At 40.5% G+C, this 13,161-nt stretch overlaps 1 protein-coding gene across 2 annotated transcripts; it reads left to right on the plus strand.

Annotated features, from left to right (window-relative positions):
* Positions 1–5,250: 5,250 nt before the first annotated feature.
* stc1 (stanniocalcin 1) lies at positions 5,251–9,777 on the plus strand. 2 transcript variants are annotated; one of them, XM_030738023.1, is made up of 4 exons: positions 5,251–5,537; positions 7,287–7,429; positions 7,553–7,764; positions 8,281–9,777. In XM_030738023.1, the coding sequence occupies exons 1-4, from the start codon at positions 5,357–5,359 to the stop codon at positions 8,579–8,581; spliced, it is 837 nt and encodes a 278-aa protein (XP_030593883.1). In that variant the 5' UTR covers positions 5,251–5,356; the 3' UTR covers positions 8,582–9,777. The 2 variants fall into 2 exon arrangements, with proteins under 2 accessions (XP_030593883.1, XP_030593884.1); XM_030738024.1 differs by having other exon boundaries at positions 7,290–7,429.
* The last annotated feature ends 3,384 nt before the right edge of the window (positions 9,778–13,161 follow it).

Here is a 13,161-nt window from a genome sequence, read left to right on the forward strand (position 1 = left end):
TTTAAGGTTTACACCAAATGATCATTATGTTTCTACACTTCTACAAAGGGACTCTTATTCCCTGTGCTGTGACTTGGGGGAATCATCTGTCACTAAATCTTACACTAGTGTTTAAAAAGAAAACAAAAAAATTCATTTTTAATCTCTTTTTTGGGGGGATGGAAAGGGCGGGGGGGGGGGGGGGGGGGGGTGTTGTTGAGACACTTCATGCACCAGAGCTGCAGCATGTTTTCATTCCAGCCTCGAGATGCACAGCCCCGCTATGCTACACGCATTATACAGGAACGCAGATCCTCTGAGCTTTTGCATTACGTAGTCATGCATACATCTGCCCGAGGAATGGCAAAATCCATTCAGATGCTGCAGATGAAGAAATGAATTTAAGACTCTCGATAAAAGGGGAGAAACATCATGCCTTCCATTCAGGTGATGTTTCTACAAAATCAGAATTATAAATTCCACAAGCCCACAACAAAAATGAAAGCTCTGTACACAGCAGTGTGTGCTAATTTCAGCCTTTCTGAGTGGTGAATGCTACTCACAATAGTAAATGGGCTTAGCTGTTTGCAGCACCCACAGAAACCAAATCTCAGTTTGGCTGCTCTACTTCTGCTGCTTCAATAGATGTTGCTCTAACAATGCATGTTTATAACTGTGGCTTTAACAGCATTGGACAGGATTGTTTGATCTATGGCAACAGCTATAATGAATAAAACGTCTAAGCATCATAATGTAGATAAGATAAATCTTGTCTACACATGTTTGATAGCACAGGAAAATTGCAGAGCTGTCCACATCTGTGCAACAGAAAGCATGTGCTCATAAAAATAAAAATAAATAAATAAAATCACTCAAAAATCAGCTGATCAGATAAAGCCCAATGTTGGCATTGGTTATGGCTATTGCCTTATTGTCAAAACTGCCCCATAGTCTATTAGTTTGCACCCTCAGAGCCCCGAATCTCCAACTGGAGGCAGCAGTTCAAACACCCTGTGTCCAGGGTGTGTACTGTCTCAGGATGCCGCGTGCCCTCCTAAGACAGCGGGTGCTGTGGAAGAGGGGAGAGGGGTGGCCCGATGATTTTCAGGGTGTTGTTAATTACCCTCTGTAAACCCTTCTTGTGCTCCATGGTGCAGCTGTCGAACCACACGGAAATGGAGTAAGTCAGCACGCTCTCAATGAAACAGCAGTAGAACGCAGTCAGTAGCTCCCTCCTCAGGTTGATCCTCCTGAGGACCCTCAGGAAGTGCAGACGCTGCTGGGCTTTCTTCATCACTGCCGAGGTGTTAATGTTCCATTTGAGTTCTGCATCCATGTGCACACCTAGGAACATAAAGGTGGTCAGCCTATATTGATAGACAGAGTGTGTGTGCGCGTGTGTGTGTGTGTTTTAACATTGTTTCTTGAGATATACGACATTTTTCATTTCACCAAAAAATTAAGTGTTATTCTCATGTGAACACCACCAGCATCTGCTGTTAGAGAGAAAAACACATTACCCCCTTGGCAAAACATCACACATCAACACACTCACACACACACACACATATACACACACACACACATACACATTTCTAACTGTCAGTGCAAACATATCACCGTTGATTGGCGTGTGTAACTTGCAACAGGGTTTCCTTTCCACTTTTCTCAAAGATGAAAGATAATCATATTTTCTCTTCATACTTCCAATATACCAAAAAGTAAATATACAGGAGTTTAAAGATGTTCCACTACAGTTACTGCTCACGTAAGTCAGTTACACCTGACAAAAGTCCCTCTTGTGGACACAAGTTGACTAGCAGTGTCCTTTGGGTTACATCTTACATTTGGTTTTCTAAAAGTAATTGCATAAACTCGTTCAAAGGCTTTAAGTACAGGCATTAGCAATACCAAATTCCCTTTTATTCCACCAGTTTCAAACCTCTTGCTCACAATTACCACTGTTAGAATTATAGAGGAAGTTTTTATCAGGCAAACAGCAGCAAGCTTCGGGCAAAATTCAACTGAGATGCAAAGTGACCTCCAATCAGAGAATCAGCGCATCCACGTGAATGGAAATTAATGCAAAATTCTCACGCTTCAGCAGGCTGTTTTTACTGCGTGTGTATTCTCTGTAACAGATTTGTCCTTTCAGTGAACTCTGCCCTCTGTCTCCAGCGCCATGCCAATGTTGCCTGTTATATTTCTGAAAACAAGGTGAATCACCTTCTTCTACCTGACAAAGGAATTCATTATCCTTTCCCCCAGAGGACGCAGAATTGGTCTTCTCAAATGTGTTTGTGGCATGGCTATGTTCCAAAAAGGAAGAGAGTGCAGTGATGTGCTAATAAGGACGAGACTTCCAAACTCATGAATAAACTCTCAATTCACGTCTTCAGTTTCAATTGAGATACACCACCCGCTTGGGTTGGGGGGCTGGGGGAAGAGGGAAACAATAAATGCAAGAGCAGCAACAAATTCAGAGAGCATGGATATCAGTTCAACATCTGACTCAAATCTTACATTGTTCACATTGTTGCTTTGTTACATATTTTTTCCAAGGAGCGCTGACAAAAATCAGTAAGCATGCAAGCTGGACTTTGCGATACTGTTTTCCACCCCTAATTTGTATCAAGAAGAGGCAGCCATCGCTTTGAAAAGGTCACTTTACTGTAAATGCAAAGGTAAAAGTAAAAATGTAATTCAAACACTAAAATTTTAATCTGGAAATGAAGCTCAATCTTTTTTGAAGAAGATTTTAAAAAGTCTTAATAGTGTAGAGTAGTTGCTACAGGAGAAATCCCAAAGTGATAAAATGAAGTCAGTGGTAGACCTTCTAGGTCTCAGTATCAGCAGAAATCAAATGTTCAACGTGTAGCTTACTGTAGGCCCCTTCAGAGATGATTTATAGTGACTCATTCATTAGACTGCTAAGTTCATATTATCTCTCCATTACAAAGGCTATTGGTGCAGTCGGCATGTGCCCATATTTGGATTCCCCAGCAAGAGATAAGGTGCCAGCAGCTTTACATCATGCCCGTCTCCTGACAGCACTGTGGGAAAAATTAGGGTTATAGCACAATGATTGCCAAAGATAACCAGAATACAGCAGAGAGGCTCGACGAGGGGAGCTGTGCTCTCTGAAAAGTTATTTTCATGGAAAATATTTAAAATCCCTTCACTAATGTGAACATTTGCACTTGGCACACAGAGTCAGCTAGTAATAAACTACACGTGTGACAAGACAGATGAGAAGAAAAACAGGAGCGAGAAGGGGAAGTGGGTTTCTGCTGTAAGTCTACGTCCAAATGTTCCACACTCTGATTATCAGGATATTTCAGCTTCCTTAGTGTCTGATTCTGCCTGAATTGGCTGAGCGTTGCAGTGGGTGAAGAGGCGTGAGGCTTCCATGATAAATGATAGCTTAGAGTCCCACACATCATCCTCTGTGTGCCAGCACGTGCAACTGCAAGTAAGTGCACTGCAGGCCCAAACATTTAGCAGTTTTGGGAAGAGGAAAATAGCTAAGACCAATCGTCCACACTTCACATCAACACTACAGGTAGTTTATCACACTGTTAAATTAATTCCCTAGGCTAAAGCAACAATGGTGCGATCATTAAGCACAGCTCAGGAAAATATCAGAGTGATAAAGAAGACATGTCATTTGAATGCGCTGGGCTGGTATCTGGACAAAGCTGTTTAAATCCAGTAAAGTACCCAACACATTTGACTAAAAAAACTGGCTAGTTAAATACACTTCTATTAGCGGTTAAAGAATTGGCATTTGTTGAGCTTAGGGGTCTTTAGAAATATAATTTGGGGTGAAGAAGAGGGCTGAATCTCATGTTTTCCTTTTAAGGCAAGCAAGACATGCCCCAGCTGTATTAGTGTTTTCTTGTAATGTAGCACACTCCCCAACATCCCAGAGTGCCTTGTAGCTAAAACGAGCAAGAGCATTTGAAGCATTTGAAAGAACCGGTATTGTAATAAAATGTAATGACATCTGCTCAGTGTAATAACAAGAACCACCAAGAAGATTTACAGTAGTTCGAGGCACCAGATAGTAAGTATGAAACAGAGCTTAAAAAAAATAAAAGTTTGTCGGTACCAGTTTGGTAAATGCAGACAGTTGTGTGGTGGCTCTACAAAATGTTTTACACTGTGTTTCTGAGCCATTCATTCACAAACACTCGCCAGTGGCAGTGAGTCACCACGCAAGGCATTGTTCAGCCAACAGGAGCAATGTGTGGTTCAGTTTCCTGCTCAATAACAGCTCAGCATGTTTAGGGACCAGGGTCCCCCCCACCTCAGCCCTGTGATTAGAATCAATTGTTTGTACCCATATTGATGAAAATGTGTCTGTTAGTCATGTGATTATGTGAGATACAATCTAGTCTTCTACTTTCAGACTTTTTGTGTGAAATTTCACTGGACAGGTAAAATAATTGACCAGTGAACTGTAATAAATAAATAACTGTAATTTCCCCATTGCAGGACTAATAAAGGTATTCATTAATAAGTTATGAATGTGTGACGCAGGATTTGAGGTAGTGAAATTCCAAGTGAAACACATACAATATGGCATTATGTGCTTCCACAACAAATTTGTCCATCCAAGTTGTGATACTAAGTAAAGATTTCTGTCCGCATGTTAAAGCTGACCTGGATGCCAAATGCACTTTTTTTTTTTTTTTTTTTTTAAATATAACCATTTGTCTCCGTTTTCCATTAAATAGCGTTTGGAAAATTACAAGAAAGAAGCAAACAGTCCCTTACTTTTATGAAAGCCTCATTTTACAATCAGACAAATCAGGCAAAGAAAAAAAAATGTAATTCAGTGTATTCCACATATGCAAGACATGACCGATCTGCAATTAGGAACTATTTGCGGATCGTAGAGATTCAGTAATGATCTGAGCTGCAGCTGAAGCTGAAGACTGATGGAAAAGGTGACGGGAAAAGTAAAAGCCACTGATATATAGCTTGTAGCATGCAATGTGTTGGCTTAATTAGCCTAAAAATGGATTATTATTGGATCAACATTAAAAAAGACTTACAGTACTCAAAATAATTCCCACAAGCTGGACATGGAGCTGTATGATGCACAGTGCTGGCCACTGTTAAGTCGTTTTGTCAATTAATAGCGGAAAGACTAAAACCAAGATCTGTGTGAATACGATCTGATTGGTCCAACCGTGGAGCTCGTAATATTCAGCGCCCCCATATAAACCCGTGCAGACTTGACATCGGTGCAATCTGTCATGCAAGTCAAAAGGATAGTGAGGAGTCCAGTATAGAGAAATTGCTGACAGCCTACTTGTACTAGCCTACATTTGTTCTGTTTTTGCGCAGACGCTTTTGGAGCGTTATTCTTATGAATTACACACAAAGCAGGAGGCGTTTCTTTGCGTTTAGTTGTCTTATCTGTGTTGAGAGGACGATGCCTTTGAGGACCGGACTTTTTCTCCTGATGGTGCTGAATGCATCAGCCTATGAAGTGGATCAAAACGAGTCCTATTCGCCCAGGAGAGCACGCTTTTCTGCCAATAGCCCTTGTAAGTAACACGCTGCTTCCATCTGCATATCTCAGTGTAGTGCTTTTTTTTTTCTTTTCTTTTCTTTTTTTTTAACACACCGACTGTACAATGCTTAATCTATGTTGAGATTTTTTTTTCTCATAATTGTTTTGGCCTATGCAGCCTTTTGTGTCTTAACGAGCGCGTTGATTCACGGAGGAGGCTGCGGGATTAACGCTGTGGTTTTTGCCGGTGTCCTGCCGGCAACAGATGAGCATGGAGCTTGGTGCTGACACCTGAGAGTACAGGCTGTGTCATGCTGTTAGTCTCTTTCTCGTGGCTTTGACTGCTGCATAGGTTCCACTATTGAGCACTGAAATGGATTAAGCAGCTTTCTGTGCATCAAACATATCGTTTCCTGGATAGCGCGGAGCGTTCTGGAGCCTTGAAGTTAGAAGAAGTAGATCACACCATTGTGCAGCATTGCATGAAGCGGACAAAGCAAAACTGCTTGTCACTGGGGTTGTGTCTTTGGGATGAATAGAATAAATGCAACCTTTTTAGTTGGCAAAGAAAGCCTAAATCACGATCTTTTTTAATAACCACTGTGAAGCATCAATCTGCTTGGCTTCATTCAAATGGTGACTTTTCCTTTTTATCACAAAGGTACAGCTCAGTGATCAAAGGCAGTGGGTAACGGGGATGCTCATTCCCTTCTGCAGGAATTGCTTCATCATCATAAGATGTGCAGCTCACTCTCTGTATTTTGAGAGCGATCTCTAGTCCCTGATGACAGGCAGACTTAATCTGACTGTGCAGGTCAAACGCAGGGGCCCCAGATTCAAAGGCCGCCAAGTAGGCTTTAGGCTCCTCTGTGACATATCTATATGGTTATTACAAAGGACTTCAGTCAGGCTGCTTGCCATCTCGGTGGATTCTCATATCAAGAATAAGGAAAGCCTGAAAACCCAGATTTACAGATTGGTTTAGAGCTCTGCCTTGGCGTTAAAATTTAAGTCAGCTGTAGGGACTTTTGTGCGTGTCCTTTATGGCTAGCGTCATTTTTTTTTTTTTTTTGGCACATGGCTCGAAAGACTGAATGCTGCTGCAGCATGACTGTGTCACAGGTCTGTCATAAAGATGGGAATTGCTAGTGGGTTAATCATGAAGTGACTGTGGCAGCATTTTCTGAATGTGTAATTCATTATGTAGATGTACATGGGATCAATTCATCAAAATCAACTTGACAATTAGTTTGTCTAAAATAATTGAAGACAAAGACTGGTGACAGTGTGTGTGTGTGTGTGTGTGTGTGTGTGTGTGTGTGTGTGTGTGTGTGTGTGTGTGTGTGTGTGTGTGTGTGTGCACGCATGCGTGCGCACACGCTCAAGGGGTGCAAGTGTATGTTTATGTGTGTCTACAGGCATGCCAGCAATTTTCAGGAAACTCTTTGGTATTTCTGGCGCTGTTCATCCAAGTGCTGCTGAAAAGAACCAAACACTGGAATATAAGGCCCTGCCAAGAGAAAAGTGAAATGGTGCCAAATAGTGTCTGAGACTCTTTGAGTTGTAAGGTGTCCAATCTTCAGTCAAGTCACTGTTTGCTCTGAGTGACTGTCTGTCTGTCTTTTGTGAAGCACCAAAGTATGAAAATTCTCTTTTGTTTGCTGCATTTTTTTTTAGCTGAAACCCTGGCAACCCCTCTGTAATGAGCTTAGTGAGTGTGCAATGTTTCCCAGTGAACCCACTGTTGACTCCCCTGCTGATGGTTCATTCTCTGTGCCCACAGCAGATGTGGCACGCTGTCTCAACAGTGCCCTCCAAGTTGGCTGTGGAGCCTTTGCCTGCCTGGAAAATTCAACTTGTGACACAGATGGCATGCATGACATCTGCAAGTCCTTCCTGTACAGTGCTGCTAAATTTGACACTCAGGTATATGCTTTAATTCTCTGTTGCTACATGCATGTGAGCTGTGTAGGATTACATGGGCGTAACTGTTGGGACAAGAGTGTGTGACGCACTGCTGTTTTTTTTTGGTTTGTTTTATTTTTACAGGGTAAAGCGTTTGTGAAGGAGAGCCTTAAGTGCATTGCCAATGGCATCACCTCGAAGGCATTCCCCACCATCCGCCGCTGCTCCGCCTTTCAAAGAATGATATCTGAAGTCCAGGAGGAGTGTTATAGCAAGCTGGATATCTGCACGGTTGCTCGATCAAATCCAGATGCTATTGGTGAAGTGGCACAGCTGCCAAATCACTTTCCCAACAGGTGAGATCTTCCTCTACCGTATATTCTTTACAAGTTATCTCAAAACTAAGTTGAGGAAAACATATCTGTTAATTTTAGGTGAATAAGAGAGTGCAGCTTGTTTTTGGCTGTGATTTATGCAGCATAACCAGTGACTACACTTGCACTGATTTGCATGTTTTGATTAGCATCAGCTTCATGCATTCTTTCATACAGCAAAAAGAAAATCAAACAGGAATGTCAGCTTTGGATGCTTTAATTTCTATTGTTGGTGTAATACATATAGAATTGCAGCTTGGGAGTGGATACAAAAGGATAGAAGGGTGGAGCACAAAGCTTAGTAGGCCAGTGACTGGAGCTGGGATGGTTACTCCCATAAAGATGACATCAGACCATCTAGAATGCGTGCATAGAAATGCTAAATTTGAACCATTACAGATTACAGTGGCATGCTTTCTTGCTATGCTGCACAATTTGTCCTTTTTTGCTTTTTAAGCTCCTAAAAAAAAATCATTCTGTGATGCCTTGTGGTCCAAGGTTTTATGGTAAGCTGCTACAGAGCCTGATGGACTGTGATGAGGACACGGTGGATCGCGTCAGGACCAGCATGGTGTCGCGGCTCGGCCCAGAGATGACCATGCTTATTCAGCTGCTGCAGAACAAGCCCTGCCCATCCACTGCTGTGGCTGCAGCTGCTGCCATCCCAACTGGAGCGGAGAGCCGTGGGAGCTGGCGCTTGTCCATGGGTCCCCATGTGTACAAGATCCAGCCTAATCTGCGAAACAGAGACTCTGCCAGTCATTTTGGCAAAAAGCGCTCTGCCAGTGACAGCTCCTAACTTCCACTTCCACTCACTCCTCAAAAACACCATGAAAGCTCCTCTATTCCCTAGAGGTGATGAAAATCTATTCCTCTGCTAGACTGGAAGTTACAGAAATCTGCACCTCTAGGGAATGCCGGACCACCCATAGAGTTGATATCAGTTTGATTGTTGTTATATTGTATATCCTACACTTTCTTCCGTAGACTGTTTTCAAACGTGCCCACTCAGAATTAGTGTTGAACACGAGGCTGTTGCACTTGTGCAACGTGGTCCTGTTCACTCCTCTTGTCGTCCTTTAACAGAGATTAATTCGTAAGTCTTTTGATGACAAGCAAAAAAAAAAGAAGAAAAAAAAAGGAGAGAAAAAAAAGAGAAAAAAGTGTTTCATGAATCTAGAGCACAAGCCAGTCAAAAACACAACTTCATAATCCTGATATTTGTTCATGAATAGGAAATCAGTAGTTTGGTTATTATTGGTTTATTTTTAGGAATGGGTAATTAGTAGTCGATTTATCTAATATTTCTGCAATGAGATCAGTCAAATTGTGAGCATGAGATGTGGCAATGAGTTTCATAACTGTTTTTGACACTATCATAACACTTAAATGTACTGTATACTAAGTTACCAGAGACAGCCATAGCTAGCCCTCTAAACGAGAGCGCTCATACGGAGTGAGGTCTGTAGAGGTTTCATGCTAACCTTTGAGAGGTTACCTTAAACTGACCAAAAAACTTCAAACTGCCCTGAATGCTATTCATGAAATACCAAAATTGCGTATAGCTATAGCACTTATAATTTTTTTTTTTTTCTGATGGCAGATGTAGCCATGGTCATGTGTTTTAAATCATTATCCTGCACGTAAGGATTGTTCAGGTCATGGCCAAGTCTATCAGAAAAAAGTCCTTTTTGCATATCTTGTACCCAGACACTTGCAATGCATAAGACTGTTGAGCTCTATAGTATATAGTATATAGTATGGGACCATGCTTAGTGAGATCTGTGTTCGTGTTCTAAACTGAGTGCGAAGCAGTCGTGCGTGTGCAGTAGGTGATGACAACGTTCACCAATGAGACCGAGAGCAGCCGTCTTCTCAGACTAATGAGCATCATTCTCTGAGGTGAATCATGTGACATGCACACTGACTTCCAGGTCAAGATGGAGAATGACTATTTAAAAAAAAAAAAAAGCCTTGTTGGAATGATATTTATTTTCCTACTATATTATTTAATTTTTTTTAATGCATTATTGTAGTTTTAATTAATTTACAGATTTAAAAAGCAGTTCAGTCATGGCTCCTATTTGAACATGAGCTCTATGCCAAAAAAAAAAAAAAAAAAAAAAAAAGTAAGAAAGAAAAAAATGTGAGCTGACACTCTGGTGACTGAATGGGACCCATGTCATGACTCTGTGCTGGCCATAGGGGAACAAGGTTGGTCATTCAGGCTACTTTATGGAGGTTACACGGGACCACAACAAAACCTTAGCTTAGCTTAGCTTTTTGACACAGTTTCTGGTTGTCGGTGCAGCTGCTAGATGCGCACGTTTAGTGCTGGGGAGGTGTGCACATTATTGAATCTAAACCAGGTAAAGCAAACACCAGCACTGGGGGGCCCTGTTAGGGAAGCTTCTTAATGGTCCTGCACTTGTCTGCAGTGCTTTTCTTTGCATGGAATGAAGTCAATTTCAATAATATTTATTTATTTTTTTTTTAAAAAGTACATGGGGTATAAATATAAAGATTATATGGCATATAATCAGAAACATAACCCTTGATTTATGCAGAGCCACATCCCTCATAGTGAAACTTTTGACCAAGGCACTTTTTCCTTGGACTGCCCTTGGATTTAGCTAGAGATGATCAATAGATGGGTAGCAAGGAAAAATATAAACAGTGTAATGATTTTGGTTACTTTGGACACTCAGGCTTTAGGTTGTAGCAGCAGATTCGTGCATTCATTAAATAATTCTCTGTCAAACCCACACCAAGACAATCATTCCAAATCTGTGCATTAGTACTAAGAAGGGTCTTTATGCTGGTGTTTGCTTTTACCTGAACCTGGCAGATAGATGGTGGAACTTCAACAGGATAATCTATGGCTTACCTAAGTTTAGAGTATAAAGTATGTTGAGTAAATGAGTAAATATTTGTGCACACTGAAATACCAATACAGAGATTAACTTTGAAGCAAGGCTGGGTTCAGTTCACTTTTACACAAGTTCATTCAGATATTTCCCATTTTTAAGCTTAAATGTCGCAATTCGGTCATCTTAAAATTGTTTTAATCCCAAGTCATGAGAAGTAATTGCCTTAAATTTTACTTTGTCATTATAGAATGAGCTGGATCCAGTCTTGTTTGGGAAAAAAGGTGGATTTATACATTGCGCAGGATTACTAAGTGAACCGAGTGGAGCTCAGACCAGAAAAAGAAATGTTTTGTTTTTCAGTGTCAATTTAATAGCTATGTTAAAATTCCAAACTATGCAATAATCACACACAAAGGATTCACAGCAACACAGAAATTGACCTTTTATTTCATTCAGTGCCAGCTGATGCTGTGTGAATAAAGCAGCAGCATGTGTGCTCTCATACTGCTCTCACAGTGTGAAGGCAATGCTCCTCTATAACGCTTTATGTTTCTGTGTTTTTACACTCGCATCCCCTTTGTTCTGTGAATCATTTCTTTTGTGTCGTGTGGTGCAAAAGGACAGCTGTTCTGAAGGAATCACTTAGGAAGTTAAGAGCTATAGTCACACTGTAGTATATCCTAGCTTATATTTTATGTTAAATATGCACTTTGCATCTTAACCACTATAAAGGGCATTGAAACATTCAGTACATGTGCAACTGAGACATATTTTTATTTACGCAGTGAATGGAGATTAAGTGGGAATATTTTGCATCCTGAAGGGTCAGGGCTTCTTCATGTACTATTGATACATATGTCTGTATCTTTGTTGTCCATGGGTAAATCCAAAACCCAACAGCTGCTGCTAAACTGTTACTAGCCTGTTCGATGCTGTCTGGATGCCCCTCCACTGTGGCCGCTCTGATCCGTCACCACACAGTGAGCTCAGCATCAGTCCACATTTGCATTTAAACATATTAATGTCTATCCATGTCTTCATATTTATTTTCTATGAACATTCTCCATGTCAAATATATTTGGCAAGGGCAAATTGACTGTTTCCTCACCAAGTAAAATGTATTGGTAATTTTAGAGAATGTACCTGTATACTGAATGTCTCGTTCGACAAGGACAGGCCCAAGTTAGATGACCAATGAAGATGATTAGGGGATAAAAGAAAAAAAAAAAAGTGAAGAAAGGCTTTTGATTTCTTTCTGTTTTAGAATTTAATTCAGGTATAGGGCACTTAAGGTGGTACTGGAGTATTGTTCAATTGACCCATGGTGAGTTTTGTGAAACTGTTTCTGTCAATGCTAGAGACAAAAATCTCCCTGACTTCTGGCACTTCATGGTACTCTTTCCTCTCAAGACTTGAAATGCATAAATAAATGTTGTTGTGCTTAAACAAAATCGAAATGCTTCAGTGACTAGTAAAGTTTATTTTGTATTCATATATATAAGTGACAGTTATTTTAATATCAGATTCAAAAAGTTATTTAGGAAATTACTGAAGTTCCTGATACAGATGCTATGTAACGCATGATTGACCCTTGTGAATCACTTGCACTTTAAAATATACCCATATACATATATGCCCATACTGTGTATATGTTTGGGTTTTTCCTCTGTACTGAAAAGTCATGAAAGATACAAATGCATCAGTTGTCTGTCTTTTGCTGATCAGAAATAAAATATTTATCATATCTGGCATATGGTATGAAATATGTTGCTTTGCTCTTCTTTCAGTCATTTGGATCTTTTATAACATGCCAATTTGCAGAATTAGCACATTTAGCAAACTGCAAAATGTGCAGTTTAAGGATGGAAAGTGAGGAAAGAATTTTCTCATTACATAAGCTTTGAGATGCATTTATGTTCAGACTATAAAGGATTTCAAACTACCACAACCTTCCAATTATCCAATCCAAAGTGTCAATGTGCTGTTGTGTGTTTTCTACAACACTTTAGCTGATACTTCTCATTACCATCACTTTTACTAGACCACAAATAGTGTTACCCATTACACCACACACTGGAAAGACACTTAAAATATTAAGTTTATTGCACACTCCAACTATGCTATGATGTAGTTAAGAGTGTGCAATCACAACCCTGATCATTAACCATATTATTATTATTATCAGTGTATTCGTAATGCATAGAAAGCATTGATGTGTATAGACTCTGACCTTTACATCAATTTAAAAAAAAATAAGGGGCCTTGAAGGATTGTGTTAGATTATGGAGCCTACCATACAAGTGGATGAGTGAACTGCAAAATGAACTGCAGCAGTGGCAGCCAGTGACAGTCAGGATAGATTATAGGTGAGCAGTGTGCCAGCAGGAATGACAGCAATTGGAGCAAATGGTTGCTTACACATACCGCTGATTATGAGGAACCTTATTTGTGACTACTTGAAGTATGCAAGTCCATACCTTTTCCTTTTAGGTCTGTTCTTTGTCGTGCC

This window comes from Archocentrus centrarchus, chromosome 9, assembly GCF_007364275.1.
Source record: "Archocentrus centrarchus isolate MPI-CPG fArcCen1 chromosome 9, fArcCen1, whole genome shotgun sequence".
NCBI classification, from domain to species: domain Eukaryota; kingdom Metazoa; phylum Chordata; class Actinopteri; order Cichliformes; family Cichlidae; genus Archocentrus; species Archocentrus centrarchus.

Excerpts from the sequence above, each read along its gene's own strand:
- stc1 (XM_030738023.1), top strand. The coding sequence starts at position 5,357 with ATGAATTACACACAAAGCAGGAGGCGTTTCTTTGCGTTTAGTTGTCTT. Across the intron at positions 5,538-7,286 it reads CTTTTCTGCCAATAGCCCTT|CAGATGTGGCACGCTGTCTC; the intron begins GTAAGTAACACG and ends CTGTGCCCACAG. Across the intron at positions 7,430-7,552 it reads CTGCTAAATTTGACACTCAG|GGTAAAGCGTTTGTGAAGGA; the intron begins GTATATGCTTTA and ends TTATTTTTACAG.